This window comes from Bubalus kerabau, chromosome 11 (genome assembly GCF_029407905.1).
Source record: "Bubalus kerabau isolate K-KA32 ecotype Philippines breed swamp buffalo chromosome 11, PCC_UOA_SB_1v2, whole genome shotgun sequence".
NCBI lineage: Eukaryota > Metazoa > Chordata > Mammalia > Artiodactyla > Bovidae > Bubalus > Bubalus kerabau.
In genome coordinates this window covers 40,377,375-40,405,239 of record NC_073634.1, presented here as the reverse complement: position 1 = coordinate 40,405,239, position 27,865 = coordinate 40,377,375, and the positions used below count along the sequence as shown (strand labels likewise).

Genomic DNA, 27,865 nt, shown 5'->3' with positions numbered 1-27,865 from the left:
ACTGGTCAGAGAATAAAGGTAATTTTCATCCAAAGATGGTTTACATGTAAAGTTCTAGTAGCAGTAGTGAAAGGCAAGACAGAGCTCATTAAGCAAAACTTCATTCATTCGCATTTTTGGAGTAGCCCCTGTGTACACAGCACTCTAACATGCTCAGTGGGGAACAGAGAGATGGGCTAGATGGGTAGTTTACATTCTGAGAGGGCCATAGGAGATGCTAACACAAATAACTACAGTACCCCATGGACTCTAACAGGTACCCTAAGAGCAATAACAACAAATGGGTTAAGCAGTGCAGAGGGACAGGGCATTTCTCCCTGGAAGGCTGGAGTATAAAACTTTCAGCTTGGTCTTAAGGGATGGTTAAACTTAAACAAGACACATGAAAATGGAACACAGGCAAAAAGAAGGGCATGAGTACATTTAGGATCTCCAGATAGGTAGACGTAAAGGAGCATGATTGGCGTGGTGGATGAAAACACTGCAAGTGAAGACCAAGGCCAGATCATGGGAGGCCATGAAAGTTCAATAAGGGCTCAGCCTTGAGTCAGTCAGCCTGAGTCCATGGAGCGACATGTTACTGCACTTCCACAGGATTCCAGAAGGGGGCAGGATGGGCTGGAGGAAGTGGGGATGGGAAGAGACCAGCATAACCACCATGGCACAGATGAGAGGAAGTTCAGCTTGAGGGAGGAAAGTAGAGAGGGAGGCATATAAGAGAGAGATTGGAGTTGTAAAATGGAATTTAACAACCAATATTATACATATTGTACACATTTGAGTGGAATTTATAAAAAAAGAAATTACAGAATCAGTTTTCTGTAGAAAGTTAGAAATTTTTCCTACAGATCTAATATTTACAATTCGGACTACTAAAAATTTCTAGGTAAAATTTACACCTTTTGTGTTTTAACCCTCATTTTTCAATTCCAGCATAAAGAAATGGCCTTACTCTGAAGAAAATTTTATTCATCGGTTAGTATATTAACATCACTGTGTTCAAATTTTAAGTTAAACAGATGGAAACATCAGTTCTATGTTTTCAATATGAAATTTGACTTTCAAAACACCAGTGTTGTAAAGTGGCCTTTTGCAGAGAATTTGCAGCCCTCCCTCTAGTCCTTTATATTTTAAATCACAAGTGCTGTCTTTCCATTTATTTAAAGAGATGAAATTGATGCTCTGAGTCACTGCCAGACATTTGCAACGACAGCTTTCAGTGGCAACAGCTGCTCTGGATTTCAAATCTCTCAAGCAAATGCAGAACACAGGGTGAGCTCTGGGTAATGACTCAGGAGAGAAGAAATGAAGAGGAGGAAAGGAGGCGTGGTCTACAGGCCACGTTTTTAGTGAGATATTCACATACCCGATTTCCAGTCTAAGACTGGGCAGCTGCCACACAAAGGGCTCACTCCTTACAAGCAGGACTAAACCAAATAAAAGGATTCAAAAAACCCAAAGTAAATGTGGTACTGGCATACTGGTCTGCTTCCCACCAATCTGTCAGTGACTCTGGCGGCAAACGGGTGCTTACCTGAGAAATCGAGGGCACACACCCCTCTCTGATGTTGTCCTTTCAACAGTGACAAACATTTTAGAGTCTGCGTGTCCCAGACATGAATAGCTGCATCTCTTCCAACCTTAAAAGGATGAGTGTTATTAACAACTTATAAATTATAATAAAAGTGATTTTGTTCCTTAGAGTCAAGGGCTGCTCAGAAATAAAACCCCACATATGTGGAGAGCAGGAAGACCCTGGGAAATATTCTGGTCCGACTCCACTGCTTCTCAGAAGAGGAAGCTGAGGAACCAAGAGTCTAAATGTCTTGATGGGTCCTAGAAGAGCCTGACCTGGTGTATGGCTCCCAGTTAAGGGACATTTAAGACTCTAGTTCGAATGTCTTCTGGGCTTTGTTCTGTCAGTTCTATCCTTCCCTTCCCTCCTTCTCAACTCTACACGATTCCACTCCTTAATCAAAAAACACAGCTGTTCGTTTTCATGACACTGTCTATCCTAAGAGCTCTTTTACTTGCCCCAATTATCCACCCATCTCAAGGAGGCCTGGCCCTACTTTTACCCCTGGGAAGTGAAAGTTTCAAGGCTTAACTCTGTCATTAAGTGGCTACTCCTCAAGGGGACACAAGCTTCTATCACACCAATTCCCAATAACAGATAAAACTGTACCACTAAATTGGTTTTCCTCACTTATAATGGTGGTGGTGGTTTAGTCGCTAAGTTGTGTCCGATTCTTGTGACCCCATGGACTATAGCCCTCCAGGTTCCTCTGTCCATGGGATTCTCCAGGCAAGAATACTGGAGTGGGTTGCCATTTCCTTCTCCAGGGGATCTTCCCAACCAAGGAATCGAACCTGGGTCCCCTGCATTGCAGGCAGATTCTTTACCGACTGAGCTACAAGGGAAGCCGCCACACTTATAATACACAGGGGGGAAAAAAATCCTTGTTGGGTATGATGACTCTAAAAGGAAAAATGGGACATGAAGTCATGCATGTAACTCAGCAGAGTCCACCCAACTCTCACACTGGCCTGTGGAGGCCCAATTACCCCAGGAGAGGGTACTGGCATACTGGTCTGCTTCCCACCATTTACAGTGTAAAGTGTGGTGGATTCTCAGGGGTTTAGGTAAAGAACCAATCTCTGGTTTTTCTTTCAAAGGAAGGATGTTAAATACCCATGAATCAGGCACCATCTGTTTCTAAGAAAGACAAAAAAGGGGCAGGGGGCAGGAAAGAGTGAAAAGGCAAAGCAGTGATCAATTACTTATAAAATGTAATGTCAGCTAAGACAGAATAGATGATCTAATTTACAGTTGGAAGAGGAGCAAATCATGTTTAACTTAATGGCTCTTTCCTTCTGGGGGATTGTAATCCTTTTACAAATAATATAAGAGCTATGAACTCTTTCCCCACCAAATGCACATTTCTGGGGGCTGACTCTCTACATACCTCAGTTTCATCCATGGCTATGAACATCAGGCTATAAACCCTGTTCAAAGACTTCTACCTCCTGTCAAGTCTCAGAAATAGTTTGTTGTCTCATGTTAATCTTTGACCCTCATGAAAGTGAAAGGGAAAGGGAAAGTCACTCAGTTGTCTCTGACTCTTTGCGACTCCATGGACTATATAGTCCATGGAATTCTCCAGGTCAGAATACTGGAGTGGGTAGCCGTCCTTCTCCAGGAGATCTTCCCAACCCAGGAATCAAACCCAGGTCTCTTCATACCAGTAGTTTTTCTTGGAATTCGCCACTCTGATGTTGAGGATCAGGTGAAGTATTTCCTACAGTTAAAAGCTCATGATAAAACCAAATAAAAATGCAACTTAAACACTGGTAGAAAAGAGCACAATACTGAAAATACTGTTGACAATACTACTGCTTTACCAGCAAGATCTGAGTTTAACAGATTCTTTGTTTGCTGAATTGAACACAGAGCTCTGTTTTGAGCAGCTTTTCACTTATAGACTCAATCCAAGGTTTAGGCATTCCAAGATGGTTCAGATAAAATTTAGTTTTTTGAAGGCTAAAATATAAAATAATGAATGAGCCCAAATTAATACAACTTTAAGTTCTATGACAATAACTATACACTAGATGTTACACTGGTATTAAAATATGGTTTATTCAGTAAACAGTTTTGAGTACCTAGGATATACTGAGTTCTGAGTACGGAGGTAAATACAGTAAGACTTCATGGAACTTACATTATTTTAGTTTCACCTAATCCTGTTCACAGATTTCATCATGTCAGAATAAGAATCCCTCAAAGGCTTCCCAAAAGTTCTGGTATGTATTGGTTGATTTTCCCATCATCATGAAATGATCCTGTATTCACTGCACCTTCAACTTCCTGTGCTGTGCTAAGTCGCTTCAGTCATGTCCGACTCTTTGCAACCCTATGGACAATAGCCTGCCAGGCTCCTCTGTCCATGGGACTCTCTAGGCAAGAAGACTAGCGTGGGTTGCCACGTCCTTCTCCAGGGGACCTTCCCAACTCAGGGATGGAACCCCGGTATGTACTGGTTGATTTTTCCCACCATTATGAAATGATCCAGCATTCACTGCACCTTCAACTTCCTACCTCAGGTTTATTTCTACCAAGTGTTTCTTGAGTTTCTTATGTGTAAACTGAGTTCAAAACTAAATCCTCTCTCTTCAGCTAAATCCGCATCTTACGGGGGAGATATATACCTGCCCAGTGGCCACGTAGTCCTTCACTGGATGAATGGTCAGGCTGAGAATGTCATCGTCGTGTCCCAGGTACAGCCTCTGCGAGTGCTGCTGCCTATTATACACGACAGCAACTGCAGCAATGTGATAGACCACTTCTCCAGCTTGTGTGTAGAACAGATTGTTTCTACAATCGTAGCCTCTGTAACTGAAGCAGAGGTCCAAGAAACGCACAGTAGTTGAATAAGCAGTGAATGTACAGAGCAGAAGTTGTGAGAAGATCAAGTTAACATGCTAGCAAGCACACGGACAAGTAGAACCCCGGTGTCTCCACAGTTGCCTGTGACAGCGATCTTCAATGAGGGAATGAAGATCTCTGAAGGCAAGCGATGACTTTCAAAGGGGCAAATGGACACTGGTAATTTTAACAGAATTTACTTCCAGATCCTCAGCTACTATATGTGCTTTCTCTTAAAACTGACCAGTCTGAGAACACACCTGTGATGAGGGGTGGGTTTTCCCTTCCCACTTCCCATTTCCTAACTGCCTTCCTCCCAGTTTAGGAAGTCAGTCCTCTCACTCATCTGGAATCTCACTATGGTGTGCTACCTTCAAATGTCGAACCTTCCAGGGACACCAAAACAATTTTTTGCTTTTAACAAAATTGAAAAGTGATTTAACTGAATTGTCAGCTGATGGACCATTAAATTACATTTTTGCATGATAGATCAAAATCACAATCTATATTTTTGGCCTGTAACTCAAGAGGAATTTAAAGAATTGATTACCATTGCTGTGATAAAACTGCTTCTATTCTCATTTACTTCAATAAGTAGATATGAGTAAGTTTTCTTAGTGCTTACATTAAAAAGTACAAAATTGGAATAGATAAAATGCTAAACTGTATTACCATTTAGCAATAAGAAATATATATGCACATATGTCTGAACTCATTGAAAAAATTCTATCTTAATATTCTTTCCAATAAAATTTTTTATGTTTAATAACTGTTTATCAGAATTTATACTATCTTTATGTTGATTTGGCCAGCTATTTATTATTAATATTAATAGTTATAATGATAATTAAATCCAGAAAAAAATGTGTTAATGCTAAGAGCAGCACTGTCCAATAGAAATATTATGTAAATCACATAGGTAATTTAAAAAGTTATAATTGTCACATTAGAAAATGAAAAGGAACAGATGAAATTTATCTTAAGAATATTTAACCCAATGTGTCTAAAATATTATCATGTCCACCTGTAATCAATATAAAACATTTTAATGATGTGTATACTTTTTTTACATTAAGTCTTCAAAATCTGGTGTCCATTTTCTATATACAGCACATCTTAATTCAGAGCAGTCACATTTCATGTGTTCACTGGCTACAAGTAGATACTATATTGGAGAGCATAGAGTTAGAGAGTTATGGTCACAGGAAATTAAATTTAATTTGAACTGATAGGTATGTTTTTTCCTTGTTGAAGTTAAGACAGGGTGATCAATAAAAGACTTACCAGCATAAAAATAATACATTAGGGTAAAATTCTGTGGGAGAAGTAGAACAGAAATACGGGTTCATGTATTTTTTAAACTGATAATGATGGAAATCAAATGTCTATGGCATTTAGGTTCCACTGGAGCCATTTATAATGTGAGCCATAAATACTGTGAGTATTTATAAAACACTAGATATCATACTCTTTTTACAAGCATTTAAGCTTAGGTTGAAATAATCTTCGATGTCAACTTAAAGTGTGGAAAGTTGCACATGATTTTCAAAATTCAAAATTATTACATAATTTAGAATCAAAAGTGTTTCAGAGAAAGGTTGTCCTGGGAAAGCCAGCTGAATGAAGGAAGCAGGAGTTATGGAATGAAGGAAGCAGAGATGGAGAGAACAAAATGAAATAACAAGGAGTGACAGTAACACATGTATCACGAAAGGCCTTGAAGCATGAAAAATCTAGACACGCACACTGAGATGGACACAGAGCACCGAGAAAACTGGACGGAGAGTCATGGTTAAAATATTAAGAACAAGTAAGCGCAAGGCGGAGGGGAGAGCCGGCCGCAAGAGGGGCAGCACCGACAAGGAGGACAAGCTGATAGGATGCTGACACGTCACCTACCCGTGTATGAACTGCAGTTTCAGGCTGTCCTCAGGAGCCTTTTCTCGTTTGAGGAAGGGCACTGCGTGGTTTTTCTCTTTACTTTGTTGCTTTAGCTGAGGTAGATCTTCTTTGTAAACCTTCATGGGTAACAGAAGCACTTAGTGAGAGACTCTTCAGGTTTCAAATACATAAATATCTTGGCATTCTCAGGAAATCTTTAATTGCAGGAAATCAAGTTTTTGAAAACATTAGAAATTAAAAGTGGTCACAAGAGAAAAAGAAGGGCATTATATAATGGTAAAGGGGCCAACTTATCGAGAAGACTTAACAATGGTAAATATTTATGCAACTGACACCATCTAAATCTGCAAAGCATATATTAACAACCAAAAGAAGAAATAAATATCAATACAATAATAGTTGGGAACCGTAAAATCCCACTCTCAACAACCGGATTGAACATCCAGAGAATCAATAATGAAACAGATTTGAACAATACCACAGGCCAAAGAAGAGATGCTTTCAAACTCTGGTGCTGGAGAAGACTCTTGAGAGTCCCTCGGACAGCAAGGAGATCAAACGAGTCAATCTTAAAGGAAATCAACCCTGAATATTCATTGGAAGGACTGATGCTGAAGCTGAAGCATCAAAACTTTGGCCACTTGATGTGAATAGATGACTCACTGGAAAAGACCCTGATGCTGAGAAAGACTGAAGGCAGAAGGAGAAGAGGATGACAGAAGATGAGATGGTTGAATGGCATCACTGATGCAATGTACATGAACTTAGGCAAACTCTGGGAGATGGTGGGGGACAGGGAGGCTTGGCGCGCTGCAGTCTGTGGGGTTTCAAAGAGTCAGACATGACTTGGCAACTAAACAACAACAACAACAGACCAAATAGTCTAACAAACAAATATGAAACATCTCATTTATCAGCAGCAAAATACACATTCTTCTCAAGTGCACAAGGAACATTTTCTAGGACAGATAATGTTAGACCACAAAACAAGGCTCAATAAATTTAAAAAGACTAAAATTATATAAAGTATCTTTTTCTGACCACTATTGTATGAAACCAGAAATAAGTATGGACCTAAAAGAAGCAGAAGATATTAAGAAGAGGTGGAAAGAATACAAAGAAGAACTATATAAAAAAGATCTTAATGAGCCAGATAACCACAATGGTGTGATCACTCACCTAGAGCTAGACATCCTGGAGTGTGAAGTCAAGTGAGCCTTAGGAAGCATCACTATGAACAAAGCTAGTGGAGGTGATGGAATTCCAGCTGAGCTACAGTAAATCCTAAAAGATGATGCTGTGAAAGTGCCGCACTCAATATACCAGCAAATTTGTAAATCTCAGCAGTGAACTGGATAAGGTCCGTTTTCATTCCAACCCCAAAGAAAGGCAATGCAAAGAATGTTAAAACTATTTCACAATTGCACTCATTTCACACACTAGCAAATTAATGCTCAAAATTCTCCAAGCTAGGCTTCAACAGTACATGAACTGAGAATTTCCAGATGCTCAAGCTGTATTTAGAAAAGGCAGAGAAACCAGAGATCAAATTGCCAACATCCGTTGGATCATAGAAAAAGCAAGAGAATTCCAGAAAAACACATACTTCTGCTTTATTGACTATGCTAAAGCCTTTGACTGTGTGGATCATAACAAACTGTAGAAAATTCTTCAAGAGATGGGAATACCAGACCACCTGACCTGCCTCTTAGAGAAATCTGTATGTGGGTCAAGAAGCAACAGTTAGAACTGAATGTGGAACAACAGACTGGTTCTAAATTGGGAAAGGAGTATGTGAAGGCTATATATTGTCACCCTGCTTATTTAACTTATATGCAGAGTACATTATGTGAAATGCTGGGCTGGTTAAAGCACAAGCTGGAATCAAGATTGCTGGGAGAAATATCAATAACCTCAGATAGGCAGATGACACCACCCTTATGGCAGAAAGTGAAGAGGAACTAAAGAACCTCTTGATCAAAGTGAAAGAGGAGAGTGAAAAAGCTAGCTTAAGACTCAACATTCAAAAAACTAAGATCACGGCATCCGGTCCCATCACTTCATGGCAAGTAGATGGTGAAACAATGGAAACAGTGACGACTTTATTTTTTGGGCTCCAAAATCACTGTAGATGGTGACTGCAGCCATGAAAATAAAAGACGCTTGCTCCTTGGAAGAAAAGCTATGACCAACCTAGACAGCATATTAAACAAGCAGAGACATTACTCTATTGACAGAAGTCCATCTAGTCAGAGCTACGGTTTTTGCAGTAGTCCATGTATGGACGTGAGAGTTGAACCATAAAGAAAGCTGAGCACAGAAGAATTGATACTTTTGAACTGTGGTGTTGGAGAAGACTCTTGAGAGTCCTTTGGGTTGCAAGGAAATCAAACCAGTCAATCCTAAAGGAAATCAATCCTGAACATTCACTGGAAGGACTTATGCTGAAGTTGGAGCTCCAATACTTTGGCCACCTGATGTGAAGAACTGACTTATCAGAAAAGACCCTGATGCTGGGAAAGACTGAAGGCAGGAGGAGAAGGGGAAGACAGAGGATGAGATGGCTGGATGGTATCACTGACTCGATGGACATGAGTTTGAGTAAGCTCTGGGAGTAGGTGATGGACAGGGAAGTCTGGTGTGCTGCAGTCCATGGGGTCGCAAAGAGTCAGGCACAACTAAACTACTGAACTGAACTGAGAAATAAGTAACAGGAAGCTGAAAAAGTCACAAATAAGTAGGAATTAACACACTTCTGAACAACTAATGGATCAAAGAAGAAATTAAAAAGGAAATTTTTAAAAATCTGACAGAAATGAAAATGGAAACACAACATATCAGAACTTATAGGATACAGCAAAAGCATATTTAAGGGGAACATTTGTAGCTAATAAACATATCCATTAAGAAAAAAGATACATTTCGGATAAAGAACTTAGTATTATACATCAAGGAGCTAGAAAAAAGTTTGGACACTAAGTCCAATGTTAGAAGAAAGGAAATAAAAGAGATTAGCACAGAAATAAATGAAATAGAGAATAGGAAAACTGTAGAAAAGATTAATAAAACTAAGAGTAGGTTCTTTGAAAAGACAAATGAAATTGAGAACATAAGACTGAATTTTACTTCTTCTAGTTATAACTGGACATGGAACAACAGACTGATTCCAAATAGGAAAAGGAGTACATCAAGGCTGTATATTGTCACTCTGCTTATTTAAGTTATATGCAGAGTACATCATGAGAAATGCTGGGCTGGATGAAGCACAAGCTGGAATCAAGATTGCCAGGAAAAATATCAATAACCTCAGATATGCAAATGACACCACCCTTATGGCAGAAAGTGAAGAGGAACTAAAGAGCCTCTCGATGAAAGTGAAAGAGGAGAGTGAAAAAGTTGGCTTAAAGCTCAACATTCAGAAAACGAAGATCATGGCATCTGGTCCCACCACTTCATGGCAAATAGATGGGGAAACAGTGGAAACAGTGGATGATTTTATTTTTGGGGGCTCCAAAATCACTGCAGATGGTGATTGCAGCCATGAAATTAAAAGACTTGCTTGCTCCTTGGAAGGAAAGTTATGACCAACCTGCTACTGCTACTGCTGCTAAGTCACTTCAGTCGTGTCTGACTCTGGGCAACCCCATAGACAGCAGCCCACCAGGCCCCGCCGTCCCTGGGATTCTCTAGGCAAGAACACTGGAGTGGGTTGCCATTTCCTCCTCCAATGCATGAAAGTGAAAGTGAAGTCACTCAGTCGTGTCCGACTCTTAGCAACCCCATGGACTGCAGCCTACCGGGCTTCTCCATCCATGGGATTTTCCAGGCAAGAGTACTGGAGTGGGGTGCCATTGCCTTCTCCCTATGACCAACCTAGACAGCATATTAGAAAGCAGAGACATTATTTTATCAACAAAGGTCCGTCTAGTCAAGGCTATGGTTTTTTCCAGTAGTCATGTATGGATGTGAGAGTTGGACTTTAAAGAAAACTGAGCACAGAAGAACTGATGCTTTTGAACTATGGTGCTGAAGAAGAATCTTGAGAGTCCCTTGAACTACAAGGAGATCCAACCAGTCCATCCTAAAGGAGATCAGTCCTGGGTGTTCATTGGAAGGACTGATGTTGAAACTGAAACTCCAATACTTTGGCTACCTGATGCAAAGAGCTGACTCAGTTGAAAAGAAAGGGCAGGAGGAGAAGGGGAAGACAGAGGATGAGATGGCTGGATGGCATCACTGACTCGATGGACAAGAGTTTCGGTAAACTCTGGGAGTTGATGATGGACAGGGAAGCCTGGCGTGCTGCAGTTCATGGGGTCGCAAAGAGTCGGACATGACTGAGCTACTGAACTGAACTAAATGAACAAAGCTAACTTGAAGTATCTTTTAAATCACTGGGATTTAAAAGAATTTTTTTGAAAAATTCTGCTATTATGTTTCTTAATCAATTTATATCCAGATAATATAGTTACTTCAGATAAATATGAAAGGAAATTATTAAATAAAATTATCAATAAAATATAATTTAAATATTTTGTTATAATTTCTTCTAGGCAGGAAATCTCTTGATTATTCAGACATGTAAAATGTGGCCTTGTGAATCATGGTGATCACTCTTGGGAATTATCCTTCTTTCATGACCCCATGAACCTTCCAGATCAGACTTGGATATAGAGCCAAGCTCTTGGCCTAATCTAGGACCTAAAATATGCTGTTGACTGGGATAACATTCCCTATAATTTAAATGTGGATAAAATCCATCTTTTGTCTACAATGTACTTATGCCCTGCTATCAAGAGATAAAAATTTAATATATTTAAATGAAATTTAATTCAATCAAACTACAGTACAAAAAAATTATGAAAATATTATAATAAAGCTCTTATTTAGGGTTTGACCAAAAATTGTTCTGAAAAAAAGGAAGTCAAGAGATATCTCACTTCTGCCTTGTCTATTACAGATGCAATGAACTAAGCTTTTAAAGTCTAATGATAATTATTCATTTGAATTCAGATGCTTTCATCAGCTTATCAACTACTTTAGAGAACTGAATTCTAGTCTCGGCGTTGCTACTGCTTATTTGAACAAGTCTCATAACTTCTGTGGGCCTCAAAGTCCCATCTGTAGAACAGACTTCCAGCTCAGGAATAACTCAGGAATCAAATTCAGACAACATGAATCAAATAACACAGGGGAAAACTTTAGAAAGTAAGATGTCAGGGAGAATATATAAATCTTAGGCATGAATTTCAATTAAGTCATTAATTTTCATTCTTTTACGAGTACCATTTTATTAAATATAAACATCTCAACTAAAAAAATTGCTTTTCTAATTCTTTTTTCTTTAAATTGTATGTTCATTTTGCTTTCCCCTTTCATCGTTCATTCCATTTCACCTTGATATTAGGGTATAATATTGTTTAATATTTTCATATTTCCATATTAATAATTTCCTTTCAAATCTTTATCTATAGCATAATATATTACATCAATACACAGTCAAACTGATTTAGTCTTGAAGTTGACCCAAGACATCAGTTGGACTATTTTTGTGCTAATCTAATTTTTCAAACATTGAAAGCAGTGAGTGACAATTACGGGCTGGAAAAAAAGGCATCATCTGAAATACATTCAGAGCTTACGTAGAGGCAAAGCTAAGTAGCACATAGAATGTGCATCTACAGAGAAGACCAGATCCACTTTTTTATTCTAACACTACAGGCAATATTGATGCGGGCAAAGTACTTAACCTTTCAGGGGTTACTGTGGGGTTGGATTTGGTGTATGTAAAGCACAGGACGTGGCCCCACAGAGATACTTGATACATGGCAGCTGTCATAGGCCTACGGTAAGTTTCCATGGGCAACACTGACAGTTGTTATGTCTGAAATTTGAAATCTTATTCACTCTATGTTCATTTATGGAATCTGCTTCACATAGCTCTGTTAAATGACAAGGAAGAAAATAGAACCTCTAGAGTTATTACCATTAAGAAGGCGATATGTGTCCAGATTCCAGTGAAGGATTGTGCATTTTAAAACACAGTTTAGTGCTAAAATTAAATATCTATTTAAAAAAAAATAGTACTCAATTAGTTGTAATTGTCCAACTTTTTTACCAAAGATGATTTCTGACTGGACAGATAATACACATCGTATTTGGGCTTTTACTTTAATTAAATGGATAATGGTCTCCATAAGTTAAGAGAGACACCATCACTCATTTGCAAACTACCATGCCTCCAGGGTCTCCTGTTCTATAAAGAAAATGCATGCTTTAATGATCTGCTGAGAAAAATGAAAAATCATGTAACTTACTTGCACATTTTTCTGTAATAGATATTTAAAATTTTTTAGCTGCTAGGAAAGAAGAAACCCAAATTGTCATGGGTTCTGGTTTAAAATTTGCTACTACCTTCTCCTTAAAATTTTTTTGCTGACATGATCAGTAAAAGCCTTATTTCAAATCTGTATTTAAAGATAAGCAGCAGGCAATTTTACTAATTCTTTTATTTTCTTTTGCTGAAGGACTAACCAATCTTAGTACAGTGTCTGATTTGAATGATATCGAGATTTGGGGTTATAAGGTATTTGTCATAAGGCTTCCTGTTTACTGACCTGGCGATCATAATTGATTTGAGTTTCTTGCTCAATATCAGAGTCCAACTCTGGCACGTCAGATAAATCCGAATCAGATTCTTCACTGTAGGAATCAGTGCCACCGTCTGCAGAAATACCCCCACAAGAAACAAGCAGAAATTCTGAGACTCTTAATGGCTAAAAAGTTTAAAAATATTTTCTTTCTTCTATCCTACTGAGTCAATAAAAATACACCATACACCATAATTTTCATTTGCTGTAGATTCTTAAAACATCTTTTTTCTTTCATCTTTTGGTTAAGTTCGGCATACCTCTCATCCTCTTTTTAGGAGTATTAACAGACTAGCATAACTCCCCCCACCATTTCCACACTTGTATTAGATAATGGATCTTTGGGTTTTAAATCTTGCTTTGAAAGAGAGAAAAGGGGAGACGGGAAGGTTTTACCACAGAGGAAGATGGGTCAGAAGGAAATTCAACCACTTATTCAGTAAAAATCCTCTTTAGCCTATTAACATGACCACCAGGTGCTAGTAACTGTCATGGTCAAAACTGCTGCAGAATCCCTCCCAATAAAAACCACTCCCTCACATAGCACATGGTCATTACTACTGAAAGTACAATAAATTAAAGGACCAACATATCCATTGACCTGGAACACAGCTGATCCTGACTGTGGATCATTCTTTGATCCCTATTAGGAAGGCAACTCCTATTCCAAATGTTACTTTGTCACCTGACCCAGCAGCCCCACCATCCATCAGAATTGTCCTAAGGAGACTGAAATGTATGTGTAGTATTATTTTCAAAAGTTAATTCTTCATGTAAACTTTAAACCTTCAGCTTTCATTTAGTATAAGCAAAATTCTTTGAAGGAAATTATCCAATTGACCCATATTCGATTGACCCATATCTCAAAACGTTTTTCTGTTTGTTTGTTTTTTAAATTTTTAAATTTATGGTAGGAATGAATTTTTCAAAATGGTTTAACTCTTTATCTTCAGAAGAGATGTCAGGCCATTACATGAAATTTTTATTGAAAAAAAAAACAGATGTTGAAAAATTATTTCTGGTTTTACCCTGGGGTGCGGTTTCCAGCAGGCCATTGCTGACACCTTCTGGAATAAATCTCCACTGGAAAACTGAGTGGTCAGCCCCTCCTGTGCTTAATACCCACTGAAAGTCATGAGACCAGCGGACGTTTGTAACATGTGCAGAATGGCCCACATACTTTCTAAATTTGGCTCCTGAAAGACATTATTGAGAAGATTAGTTATGGAAAAAAAAGAACTTGTTGGTTAAAAAATTACATTCCTATTTAAATACACTAGAAAATATAATCTTCAGTCTTATATATAATAAATAAGTGAATGTTTCAAAAGATATGTCAATCATTCCAGCATGGATTAAGCTAAAACTAGGTCTTAAAATCTGAGCTCTGTTTCTAAAGACACATCTGAACCTGTTCCAAATAACACCTACTGCTTCACTGATTCTGCAAATAAAAGCTAAAGAATAAATATCTTATACATTCTTACTTAAGTATGAGATACAACAGGCAATCCTTTACAACTGGGAAACAGAAAATAATTCTGAAGGGGAAATGTTGAGTTATTGTTTGGGGTCATATGATGTAGAGTTGGGAAAATGAAACTTTTTTCTCTTAAATTGATTACTTTTACTCAGTGAACACCATCCCTGGGTAGTAAATGCACTAGAAAAGCTTTGTGAACTTATATTTGGCACTGAATTACTGAAGAAAAGTCTCCAGTGTATGGTCCATACACAGCAGTATAAAGGCACTGATGGAAATATGCAAGGTCCATCTTATCATGTGGGGGCCTAGAACCCCAAAGACTGTGGGATATTTCCAGGGCCCACAAGCACCCCATCCCTTCTTCAGAAACACTTCTAGCTATCACAGTCCCTCTAAGTGGCATCTCTTTAATGGGGGAAAGGCCACCTGTTTAACTATCACGTGCTTAAAATTTAAATACACACTGGGGAGATAATGATTTAAATTTATAGGAAGCCAAAAATGGCTGCTACATGTTATTTTCCTGAGAGCATGTTCTGACCAGGTGAGGTTTTAAAAGACAAAACGGGGATGCTGCCACAGAAGGGGAAAGGAAGGACTTGAGTCTCAAAAGCAACCTTGCCCATTACAAGGAGTTTCCTAAATCAGTTTAAAGAGATTAGACTGTTAATAAAGTCAAACAGATTCCAACTCTGATCTGGAGATACCGGTTGATGATAATTCAATAATTATAAAGTAAACACTTTCTTTCCACATCTCAGTAGACCTTGCTGGGCTATCCCTTGCTGCCCTGACCTTTACATCCTCCTTAGACAGGATTTAACCCATCTCTTTGGAGTTGTTTTAAAAATGCCCACAATTCTAAAAACATCAAACTCATAGAAAAACATGGTAGAATTGTAGTTATGAGGAGATAGGGGGTTGGGGAGATGGTGAGATGTTGGCCAAAGATATACTTTCAGTATAAGATGAATAACTTCTGGGGAACTATTATACAGCATGGTGACTGTATTTAATAATACTGTCTTATATATTTGACAGTGGCTAAGACAGTAGACCTTAAATGTTCTCAGCATGTGTGTGTAAATAACTGAGGTCATGGATATGTTAACTCACCTTAAAGTAGTGATCATTTCACAACATTTACATACATGAAATCACCATGTTGTACACTCTAAACATATACAATGTTATTTGTCAATTTTATCTGAATAAAGCTGGAAAAATATGTCCACAAATTATTTGATACAAATCAAAACAAATAGACTGTCAAAAGTAAAGGTGTGTGACATCCAAGAGGAGGTTATAAAAGACACTGCGGATACATCCTTGCTCTTTCCTGGATCTCTAGATACCGTGTGATGAGGACAGCCAAGCAGCTCAGGGAGAGGCTCACATGGCAAGGAACTGAGGCCTTCTGCCAAGAGCCAGGTGAGGGGACATCTTGGAAGAGGATCTTTGGCCTCAGTCTAGTCTTCAGATGACTGTAGCCTCATGAGAGACCTGGAACTAGAATCATCCAGCTAAGCTGCTCTTGAATCCCTGACTCCCCAAAACTGTGAGATAATAAATGATTATTGATTTAAGCTGCTAAATTTGGGAGGGGGAGAATTTGTTATACAGCCATAGCTAGCTCATACACCCTTGGTAGGCTGGAACTAGAACTTTCAAACATCAGTGTCATCCAATTTGTTGTTTAGTTGCTAAATTGTGTCTGACTCTTTTGTGACCCCATGGACTGTAGCCTGAGGGGCTCCTCTGTCCATGGAATTTCCCAGGCAAGAATACTGCAGTGGCTTGCCATTTCCTACTCCAGGGTATCTTCCTGACCCAAGTATCAAACCCCTGTCTCCTGTACTGGCAGCCAGGCTCTTTACCACTGAGCCACCAGGGAAGGCACCAGCGTCATCAGTAGTCAGGCCTTATTTCTCTGATCTTCCTTCCTGTCCTCTTTCTCCCTCGCTTACTCGGCTCTAGTCTCACTAGCCTCTCTGCATGCCAGGCCCTCTTCTGCCTCTGTCTTTTGCGCTTGTGTTCAGTCTGGAATGCTCTTTCCCTGCATTTCTGAATGGCTGGCTCCCTCCCCTCTTTCAGGTTTCTAGTCATATGAACCTGTATCAGTGAGCCCTGCTTTGGCCACTCCTGTTTAAAATAGAAACACCCTACTGCCCCCCGTGAGCACTACTCCCACTGGGTGCCTTATTTTTCATCACAGCACTTCTCACCAACAGATGTGTTTTTATTGTTTTGTTTATTGACTATGTCTCCTCAGTAGGAAAAGAGCTCCAGGGATTTCTGCTGGACCTATCTCCAGCCTCTAGAATAGCATTTAAATATTTATTGTATACATGAAGGTCACATCCATCTGTTCCAAGGTTTTCCTTAAGACACTGAGTGGCTGTACAAAACCTCCTGGACCCTAAGGAAGGCTCAGCCCTCAGCTCTCATCTCCTCTCTATTGATTCTTTCTCTTTGGCTTTAAACATGGTTGATAATCCCTTGACTGCCAAACATTCAGCTCCAGCCCTGACTGAACTCTCCCCAGAGTGTTGATGGCCTGCGTGCAATGCCCACTTGGATGTCTAATAGTTGCTTCAAACTTATCATGGACAAACCAGGACTTACCCTTCCCTTCCTACTCTGTTACTACCATAACACATGTACACATACACACACACACCATTTTACTCTCTCATTTTCCCGTCTCTGTAGATGGCACTAGCATTCAGCCCATTGATCAAACCTAAAATTTAGGAGTCATCCTCAATCCCTCTCTTTCCTTCTATTCCCACTCCCAATCCACAAGTGTGGTCTTCAGGTCTAACTTTACATTGTTTTCTAGGCTCAACCACCTCTCTTCACATCTGTTCCTGACATCTTTGTCCAAGTTACATCCTCTATCACTCAGGCTCTTGTGATAATCTCTACTTGAAGCCTCCTCTTCACTATTACACTCCACACAATATCAAAGTGGTATTTTAAAAACATAAATTGGTCATGTCACTCTTCCACTTAAAATCTCAATAGTTTTCCATTGCACTTAGAATAAGACCCACATTTCTGGCGGTTGCTTTAAGGCCCTTCATGCCTGGCCCCACTGCCCTTCCAGCCTTGCACTGCACAACTCTCCCATCGTTGGTCAAGCTCTAGTCACGCTGATCTTTCTGTTCTTGCATCAAGCTCATCTAAGCTCTACTGAAGGTCAGCACTTCTCCTTCCAAGGTCTTCTGTTTCTGCAACTCAAGTCTTACAGTATCCAGGAGACCTGGCATAGGAGGTGGTTGTTCCAGGACTCTGGTGTGTGTGTGTATCTGTGTTTTGTGTCTGAAGGATTAACAGAAGGGTAGCACACAAATGAAACATGGAGATCCTCAGCCTTGAGCCTCCCCTTGCAGGGGTAGATGCCAAGGGTGTTAAGATATGACAAATGTCAATAAGCAAGGCTTTGGATTTTATCTCATGTCAGTGTCTGGGGGTTGATGGTCAAACAGGATGTTGTCTACATCAGGGGTCCCCAACCCCCAGGCCACTGGGCTCATACCAGTTCACGGCCTGTTAGGAACCAGGCTGCACAGCAGGAGGTAAGCAGCGGGCAAAACTGAAACTACTTCCCCCCTACCACAGTCCTTGGAAAAATGGTCTTCCACAAAACCAGTCCCTGGTGCCAAAAAGGTTGGGGACTGCTGGTCTAAATGACATCACGGAAAATTATCAGTAACAACCCTAATTATATTAAGATTTAATAGCTGTCAAAATGAGGAAAACAAATTGGTTCTGCCATATAACAATAATACAGTGAAAGTGTGAAAGTGAAAGTCGCTCAGTCGTGTCCCACTCTTTGCAACCCCATGGACAATACAGTCCATGGAATTCTGGAATACTGGAGTGAGTAGCTTTCCCTTCTCCAGATCTTCCCAACCCAGGGATTCAACCCAGGTTTCCTGCATTGCAAGTGGATTCTTTACCAGCTGAGCCACCAGGGAAATCCAAGAATACTGGAGTGGGTAGCCTGCCCCTTCTTCAGCAGAGACCCAGGAATCGAACTGGGGTTTCCTGCATCGCAGGTGGATTCTTTTTTTTTTTTTTTTTTGTTTGTTTGTTTGTTTTTTATTTTATTTTATTTTAAATTTTATTTTATTTTTAAACTTAACATAACTGTATTAGATTTGCCAAATATCAAAATGAATCCGCCACAGGTATACATGTGTTCCCCATCCTGAACCCTCCTCCCTCCTCCCTCCCCATTCCATCCCTCTGGGTCGTCCCAGTGCACCAGCCCCAAGCATCCAGTATCGTGCATCGAACCTGGACTGGCAACTCATTTCATACATGATATTTTACATGTTTCAATGCCATTCTCCCAAATCTTCCCACCCTCTCCCTCTCCCACAGAGTCCATAAGACTGTTCTATACATCGGTGTCTCTTTTGCTGTCTTGTACACAGGGTTATTGTTACCATCTTTCTAAATTCCATATATATGTGTTAGTATACTGTATTGGTGTTTTTCTTTCTGGCTTACTTCACTCTGGATAATAGGCTCCAGTTTCATCCACCTCATTAGAACTGATTCAAATGTATTCTTTTTAATGGCTGAATAATACTCCATTGTGTATATGTACCACAGCTTTCTTATCCATTCATCTGCTGATGGACATCTAGGTTGCTTCCATGTCCTGGCTATTATAAACAGTGCTGCGATGAACATTGGGGTACTCGTGTCTCTTTCCCTTCTGGTTTTCTCAGTGTGTATGCCCAGCAGTGGGATTGCTGGATCATAAGGCATGTCTATTTCCAGTTTTTTAAGGAATCTCCACGCCTTCAGAATGGGAGAAGATAATAGCAAATGAAGCAACTGACAAACAACTAATCTCGAGAATATACAAGCAACTCCTCCAGCTCAACTCCAGAAAAATAAATGACCCAATCAAAAAATGGGCCAAAGAACTAAATAGACATTTCTCCAAAGAAGACATACAGATGGCTAACAAACGCAGGTGGATTCTTTACCAACTAAGTTATCAGCAAAGCCAACAATAATACAAATTGTAGTCATTTTCATTAGCCATAGAACATTTATGTCTAATTATTATGTGAGAGAATACTATGCTCATATAATTGTAAATGTCAATTAACTTGATTGTGAGTTTTATTTAATCACAGTGGAAAATTATAATGTTTGCTCAGTCTCCATACTCTCTCACAGTCATCAGCCCCCACTCTTATTTGCCTGTTCACAGGTTCAAAAGTTGGGGGAATACTTGTCACTGGTACCTTGGTTAAAGGAAGACAAGTTGTACCAACTATTACCATTCTCATCAGAAACACTGTTATAAACTACTTGGTTGGAAGTTTTGGCACAAGAAGTCCATGAGAGGCCTAAATGACTTGAGGCAAAATTACAAGATGTATAAACTCTGTATCAGGAAAAGTAGAACAAGTCAATTTGCCATGAGGACACGGATACTTCTGCAGATTGTGGGTGGGTTTTATTACTCTCACCTACTGTCACTCTGGCTGTCAACCTCTCCTTGTTCATTCAGATGTCTTCTGGCCCCCTTCATCCTCAGGGTGGTTTTATAATAAGAATATCTCATTTTGACAAGTAGCACTACTCACCATACCTCCAACCTCACCCCTCCCCTTCCTAATAAGCAAACCCAAAGTCTACATTTCCATTGCTTTTTGCTAAACCCAATCCACCCTACAAGGCTCAGTGATACATAAAAAATATCAACCCTCACTGGATTGTCAAGTCCTGATACTTGAGGCCAACAGTATTGTTTCTGACCCTCAGGAGGTTTCTTCTGAATGCTGGTTTTCCAGATACCTTCTGGTTAGTTAACTTCTGCAAGTACATTACTCAATCTAACAAGACATGCCCTATTACTCAAAAGACCCGTTAGGGTGAGAGAGAACAGTTTGAATTAGGCATGTTGAGGTAATGCTGTGCCTTGAGCATTTAATTAAAAAAATTTTTTTGTATCAAACAGACCTAAATTCTACTTTCTTCATTTCTTTAAAAAAATTTGTTTTTAATTGAAGGATAATTGATTTACAGAATTTTGTTGTTTTCTACCAAACCTCAACATGAATCAGCCATCAGTTCAGTTCAGTTCAGTTCAGTCGCTCAGTCGTGTCCGACTCTTTGCGACCCCATGAATCGCAGCATGCCAGGCCTCTCTGTCCATCACAAACTCCCGGAGTTTACTCAGACTCACGTCCATCGAGTCAGTGATGCCACCCAGCCATCTCATCTCTGTCGTCCCCTTCTCCTCCTGCCACCAATCCCTCCCAGCATCAGAGTCTTTTCCAAAGAGTCAACTCTTCACATGAGGTGGCCAAAGTACTGGAGTTTCAGCTTTAGCATCATTCCCTCCAAAGAAATCCCAGGGCTAATCTCCTTCAGAATGGACTGGTTGGATCTCCTTGCAGTCCAAGGGACTCCCAAGAGTCTTCTCCAACACCACAGTTCAAAAGCATCAATTCTTCGGCGCTCAGCCTTCTTCACAGACCAACTCTCACATCCATACATGACCACAGGAAAAACCATAGCCTTGACTAGACGGACCTTTGTTGGCAAAGTAATGTCTCTGCTTTTGAATATGCTATCTAGGTTGGTCATAACTTTCCTTCCAAGGAGTAAGTGTCTTTTAATTTCATGGCCGCAGTCACCATCTGCAGTGATTTTGGAGCCCAAAAAAATAAAGCCTGACACTGTTTTCACTGTTTCTCCATCTATTTCCCATGAAGTGACGGGATCGGATGCCATGATCTTCGTTTTCTGAATGTTGAGCTTTAAGCCAACTTTTTCACTCTCCACTTTCACTTTCTTCAAAAGGCTTTTTAGTTCCTCTTCACTTTCTGCCATAGGTATACATATATCCCCTCACTTTTGAACCTCTCTCCCATCCCCCCTCCTCTACCACCCATCTAGGTTGATACAGAGCCCCTGTTTGAGTTTCCTGAGCCATTCAGCACATTCCCGTTGGCTATCTATTTTACATATGGTAATGTAAGTTTCCATGTTACTCTTTCCATACATTTCACCCTCTCCTCCCCTTTCCCCATGTCCATAAGTCTATTCTCCATGTCTGTTTCTCCACTGCTGCCCTGTGAATGAATTCTTCAGAACCATTTTTCTAGATTCCATGTATGTGCGTTAGAATACGATATTTACCTTTCTCTTTCTGACTCACTTCACTCTGTGTAATAGGTTCTAGGTTCATCCACCTCATCAGAACTGACTCGAATGTGTCCTTTTATGGCTGAGTAATATTCCATTGTGCATATGTACCAGAACTTCTTTATCCATTCATCTGTCGATGGACATCTAGGTTGCTTCCATGTTCTAGCTATTGTAAATAGTGCTGCAATGAACAATGGGATACATGTGTCTTTTTCAACCCTGGTTTTCTCAGGGTATATGCCTAGGAGTGGGATTGCTGGGTCATATGGTGGTTTTATTCCTAGTTTTTTAAGGAATCTCCATACTGTCTTCCATAGTGGCTGTATCAATTTACATTCCCACCAACAGTGCAAGAGCATTCCCTTTTCTCCACACCCTCTCTAGCATTTAGTTTATAAACTTTTTGATGATGGACATTCTGACTGGTGTGAGGTGATATCTCATTGTGGTTTTGATTTGCATTTCTCTAATAATGAGTGATATTGAGCATCTTTTCATGTGTTTGTTAGCCATCTTTATGCCGTCTTCGGAGAACTGTCTGTTTAGGTCTTTTTCCACTTTTTGATTGGGTTGTTGGTTTTTCTGGTATTGAGTTGTATAAACTGCTTGTATATTTTGGAAATTAATCCTTTGTCAGTTGTTTCATTTCCTATTATTTTCTCCCATTCCAAGGGTTGTCTTTTCACCTTGCTTATAGTTTCATTTGCTGTGCAAAAGCTTTTAAGTTTAATCAGGGCCCACTTGTTTACTTTTGTTTTTATTTTCATTACTCTAGGAGATGGGTCATAGAGGATCTTGCTTTGATTTATGTCATCAAGTGTTCTGCCTATGTTTTCCTCTAAGAGTTTTATAGTTTCTGGTCTTATATTTAAGTCTTTAATCCATTTTATCTTTGTGTATGGTGTTAGGAAGTGTTCTAATTTCATTCTTTTACATGCAGCTGTCCAGTTTTCCCAACACCATTCACTGAAGAGGCTGTCTTTGCCCCATTGTATATTCCTGCCTCCTTTGTCAAAATTAAGGTACACATAGGTGCATGGGTTTATTTCTGGGCTTTCTATCTTGTTCCATTGGTCTGTACTTCTGTTTTTGTGCCAGTACCATACTGTCTTGATGACTGTAGTTTTGTAGTATAATCTGAAGTCAGGAAGGTTGATTCCTCCAGCTCCATTCATTCTTCCTTCTCAAGACTGCTTTGGCTATTCAGGGTCTTTTGTGTTTCCATATGAATTGTGAAATTTTTTGTTCTAGTTCTGTGAAAAATGCCATTGGTAATTTGATAGGGATTGCATTGAATCTGTAGATTGCATTTGATAGTATAATCATTTTCATAATATTGATTCTTCCTACCCAGGAACATGGAATATCTCTCCATATGTTTATGTCATCTTTGATTTCTTTTGTTAGTGTCTTATAATCTTCTCTGTACAGTTCTTTTGTCTCCTTAGGTAAGTTTATTCTTAGATATTTAATTCTTTTTGTTGCAATGGTGAATGGGATTGATTCCTTAATTTCTCTTTCTGATTTTTCATTGTTAGTATATAGAAATGCAAGTGATTTCTGTGTATTGATTTTGTATCCTGCAACTTTTCTAAATTCACTGATTAGCTCTAGTAATTTTCTGATACTATCTTTAGTGTTTTCTATGTACAGTATCATGTCATCTGCAAACAGTGAGAGATTTACTTCTTCTTTTCCGATTTGGATTCCCTTTCTTTTTCTTCTCTGATTGCTAGGACTTCCAGAATTATGTTGAATAACAGTGGTGAAATTGGACACCCTTGTCTTGTTCCTGATCTTAGGGAAGATGTTTTCAGTTTCTCACCACTGAGGACGTTTGTATATTGCCCTTACTTTGTTGACGTAGGTTCCTTCTATGCCCATTTTTTGAAGAGTTTTAATCATAAATGGCTGCTGAATTTTGTCAAAGGCTTTTTCTGCATCTATTGAGATGGTGATATGGTTTTTATCTTTCAGTTTGTTAATATGGTATATCACATTGACTGATTTGCGTATATTGAAGAATCCTTGCATTCCTGGGATAAACCCAACTTGATCATGGTGTATGAGCTTTTTGATGTGTTGCTGAATTCTGTTTGCTAAAATTTTGTTGAGAATTTTTGCATCTATGTTCATCAGTGATATTGGCCTGTAGTTCTGTTTTTTTGTGTGTTGTCTTTGTCTGATTTTGGTATCAGGGTGATGGTGACCTTGTAGAATGAGTTTGGAAGTGATCCTTCCTCTGCAATTTTTTGAGAGTTTTAGAAGGATGGGCATTTGCTCTTCTCTAAATGTTTGATAGAATTCTCCTGTGAAGCCATCTGGTCCTGGGCTTTTGCTTTTTGGGAGATTTTTGATCCCAGCTTCGGTTTCAGTGCTTGTAATTGGGTTGTTCATAATTTCTATTTCTTCCTGGTTCAGTCTTGGCAGATTGAACTTTTTTAAGAATCTGTCCATTTCTTCCAGGTTATCCATTTTATTGACATATAGTTGTTCATAATAGTCTCTTATAATCTTTTGTATTTCTGCATTGTCTGTTGTAACCTCTCCTTTTTCATTTCTAATTTTGTTGGTTTGATTCTTCTTTTTTTCTTGATGAGTCTGGCTAAAGGTTTGTCAATTTTGTTTATCTTCTCAAAGAACCAGCTTTTAGTTTTATTAATCTTTACTATTGTTTCTTTATTTTTCATTTATTTCTGCTCAGATCTTTATTATTTTTTTCCTTCTACTAATTCTGGGGTTTTTTTGTTCTTCTTTTTCCAGTTATTTTAGATATAAAGTTAGGCTATTTGGTGCTTTTCTTGTTTCTTGAGGTAGGATTGTATTGCTATAAACTTCTCTCTTAGGACTGCTTTTGCTGCATCCAATAGGTTGTGAGTTTCTGTGTTTTCATTGTCATTTGTTTCTAGAAATTTTTTAATTTCCCTTTTGATTTCTTCAGGAACCTGTTGGTTATTCAGAAACATGTTGTTTAATCTCCATGTGTTTTTGTTTCTTACAGTTTTTTTCTTGTAATTGATATCTAGTCTCATAGCATTGTGGTTGCAGAAGATGCTTGATACCATTTCAATTTTCTTAAATTTACAGAGGTTTTATTTGTGACCCAAGATATGGTCTATCCTGGAGAATGTTCCATGTTCACTTGAGATGAAGGTGTATTCTTCTGCATTTGGATGGAATGTCCTGAAGATACCAATGAGATCCATCTCACCTAATGTATCATTTAAGACTTGTGTTTTCTTATTAATTTTCTGTTTTGATGATCTGTCCATTGGTGTGAATGGGGTGTTAAAGTCTCCTACTATTATTGTGTTACTGTCAATTTCTCCTTTTATGTCTGTTAGTGTTTACCTTATGTATTGAGGTGCTCCTATGTTGGGTGCATAGATATTTACAATTGTTGTGTCTTCCTCTTGGATTGATCCCTTGATCATTATGTAGTGTCCTTTCTTATTTCTTATAATCTTCTTTAAGGTCTATTTTGTCTGATATGAGGATTGCTACTCCAGCTTTCTTTTGCTTTCCATTTGCATGGAATATATTTTTCCATCCTCTCACTTTCAGTCTATATTTGTCTTTAGGTCTGAAGTGGGTTTCTTGTTACACAGCATATATATGGATCTTGTTTTTGTATCCATTCAGCCAGTCTGTGTCTTTTGGGTGGAGCATTTAATCCATTTACATTTAAAGTAATTATTGATATATATGTTCCTATTGCCATTTTCTTGATTGTTTGGGGTTGATTTTGTAGATCTTTTTTCTTCTCTTATATTTCTTGACTATATAAGTCCATTTAATATTTGTTGTAAAGCTGATTTGGTGGTACTGAATTCTCTTAACTTTGCTTATCTGAAAAGCTTTTGATTTCTCCATCAATTTTGAATGAGATCCTTGCCAGGGACAGTAATCTTGGTTGTAGATTTTTCCCTTTGAGTACTTTAAATATATCCTGCCATTCCCTTCTGGCCTGCAGAGTTTCTGCTGAAAGATCAGCTGTTAATCATATGGGGTTTCCCTTGCAAGTTTCTTGTTGCTTCTCCCTTGCTGCTTTTGATATTCTTTCTTTTGTTTAGACTTTGTTATTTTGATTAGTATGTGTCTTGGTGTGTTTCTCCTTGGGTTTATCCTGTATGGGGCTCTTTGTGCCTCTTGGACTTGATTATTTCCCTTTTCTGTGTTGAGGAAATTTTCAACTATAATCTCTTCAAAAATTTTCTCATACCCTTTCTTCTTCTCTTCTTCTTCTGGGACCCCTATAATTTGAATGTTGGTGCATTTGATCTTGTCCCAGAGGTCTTTGAGACTATCCTCAGTTCTTTTCAGTCTTTTTACTTTATTCTGCTCTTCAGAAGTTGTTTCCACCATTTTATCTTCCAGCTCACTGATTCTTTCTTCTGCTTCAGATATTCTGCTATTGATTCCTTCTTAAATTTCAGGAATTGTGTTGTCTCTGTGTGTTTATTCTTTAATTCTTCTAGGTCTTTGTTAATTGATTCTTGCATTTTCTCCATTTTGCTTTCAAGGTTTTTGATCATCTTTGCTATCATTATTCTGAATTCTTTTTCAGGTAGTTTGCCTATTTCCTCTTCATTTATTTGGACTTCTGTGTTTCTAGTTTGTTCCTTCATTTGTGTAGTATTTCTCTGTTTTTTCATTATTTTCTTTTTAACTTATTGAGTTTGAGGTCTCCTTTTCCCAGCCTTCAAGGCTGAATTCTTTTTTCCTTTTGGTTTCTGCCCTCTAAGGTTGGTCCAGTGGTTTGTCTAAGCTTCTTATAGGGTGGGATTTGTGCTGAGTTTTTGTTTGTTTGTTTTTCCTCTGATGGGCAAGGCTGAGTGAGGTGGTAATCCTGTCTGCTGATGATTGGGTTTGTATTTTTGTTTTGTTTGGACTTCCCTGGTGGTTCAGACAGTAAAGCATCTGTCTACAGTGCGGGAGACCTGGGTTTGATCCCTGGGTCAGGAAGCTCCCCTGGAGAAGGAAATGGCAATCCACCCCAGTACTATTGCCTGGAAAATCCCATTGACAGAGGAGCCTCGTAGGCTACAGTCCATGGGGTTGCAAAGAGTCGGACACGACTGAGCGACTTCACTTTCTTTTCCTTTTTTCCTTTTGTTTAGATGAGGGGTCCTGCATAGGGTGTTATTGGTGGTTGGGTGATGCTGGGTCTTGTATTACAGTGGTTTCCTTTGTGTGAGTTCTCACTATTTGATACTCCTTAGTGTTAGTTCTCTGGTAGTCTAGGGTCTTGGAGTCAGTGCTCCCACTCCAAAGGCTCAGAGCTTGACCTCTGGTCAGGAACAAAGATTCCACAAGTGGCTTGTTATGGCATTAAGTGAGATTAAAACAAAAATCCAAAAACAAGAAACCAAAGATGAACCCCAGACAAATGGCAGTTACAAAATCAGGCAAATAATAATTAAAATAATAGATATACACATATACATATACACCTATGAGCAAAGTCAAAACAGTCCAACAAAAATAAAGTAGATTGACCTGGCAAACAAAGGAAATCAAAAATTATATTTACCAGTTAAGAATAAAACTAACTAAAGCACAAACTGGAAAATAAAATTAAAGCAAGGTGCCAAGTGAGGAATAAAGTAATGAAAACAAAACTAACATATATGTTGAGAGGAAAGGAAAGAAAGAAAAGAAAGAAAGAAAGAAAAGATATGCAAAGTTAAACAGAGGTAGATGAAGAAGATTTACATACATTGAAGATTAACTTCAAGGGGCAAAGGAACAGTAGGAAAGGCAAACAAAGGAATAAATGTAGAAAAAATATAATAGGTTTAAGAACAATAAAAATTAAAATTATAAAATAGAGAAAAGAAAAAAAAAGGAAAACTCCACAGAACTGCAAAGGTCCAATGTAGAGGCAAAGGTTTATAACAACAATAAAAAGTGTGACTGAATATACACATATACATATACACCCATAAGCAAAATCAAAACAGTCCAACAAAAATAAAGTACAATAGATTGACCTGGCAAATTATATCTATCAGAACAAAACTAAGCAGGAGCGGCAGCTGCTCAGCGCAGGAATGGCCGAGAGGAGGTACCCCATGCCCGAGGACAGGTGCTGTAGCCGAGAGGAGATGCCTCACCTTCAAGGTTAGGAGTGGGGGCTGAAAGGAGATACCCAACTTCCAAGGTAAGGAGCAATGGCTGTGCTTTGCTGGATCAGCCGTGAAGAGATACCCC

At 38.9% G+C, this 27,865-nt stretch overlaps 1 protein-coding gene across 1 annotated transcript in view; it reads right to left on the bottom strand.

Annotated features, from left to right (window-relative positions):
- The window catches only part of EML6 (EMAP like 6), a 288,683-nt gene that overhangs the window by 95,430 nt on the left and 165,388 nt on the right, over positions 1 to 27,865 (bottom strand). The window contains exons 11-15 of the mRNA XM_055540113.1: positions 14,007 to 14,174; positions 12,946 to 13,052; positions 6,326 to 6,444; positions 4,210 to 4,396; positions 1,535 to 1,640 (exon numbers count right to left, since the gene is read on the bottom strand). Coding sequence (XP_055396088.1) covers positions 1,535 to 1,640; positions 4,210 to 4,396; positions 6,326 to 6,444; positions 12,946 to 13,052; positions 14,007 to 14,174 — 687 coding nt within the window. The remainder of the gene's footprint in view (positions 1 to 1,534; positions 1,641 to 4,209; positions 4,397 to 6,325; positions 6,445 to 12,945; positions 13,053 to 14,006; positions 14,175 to 27,865) is intronic.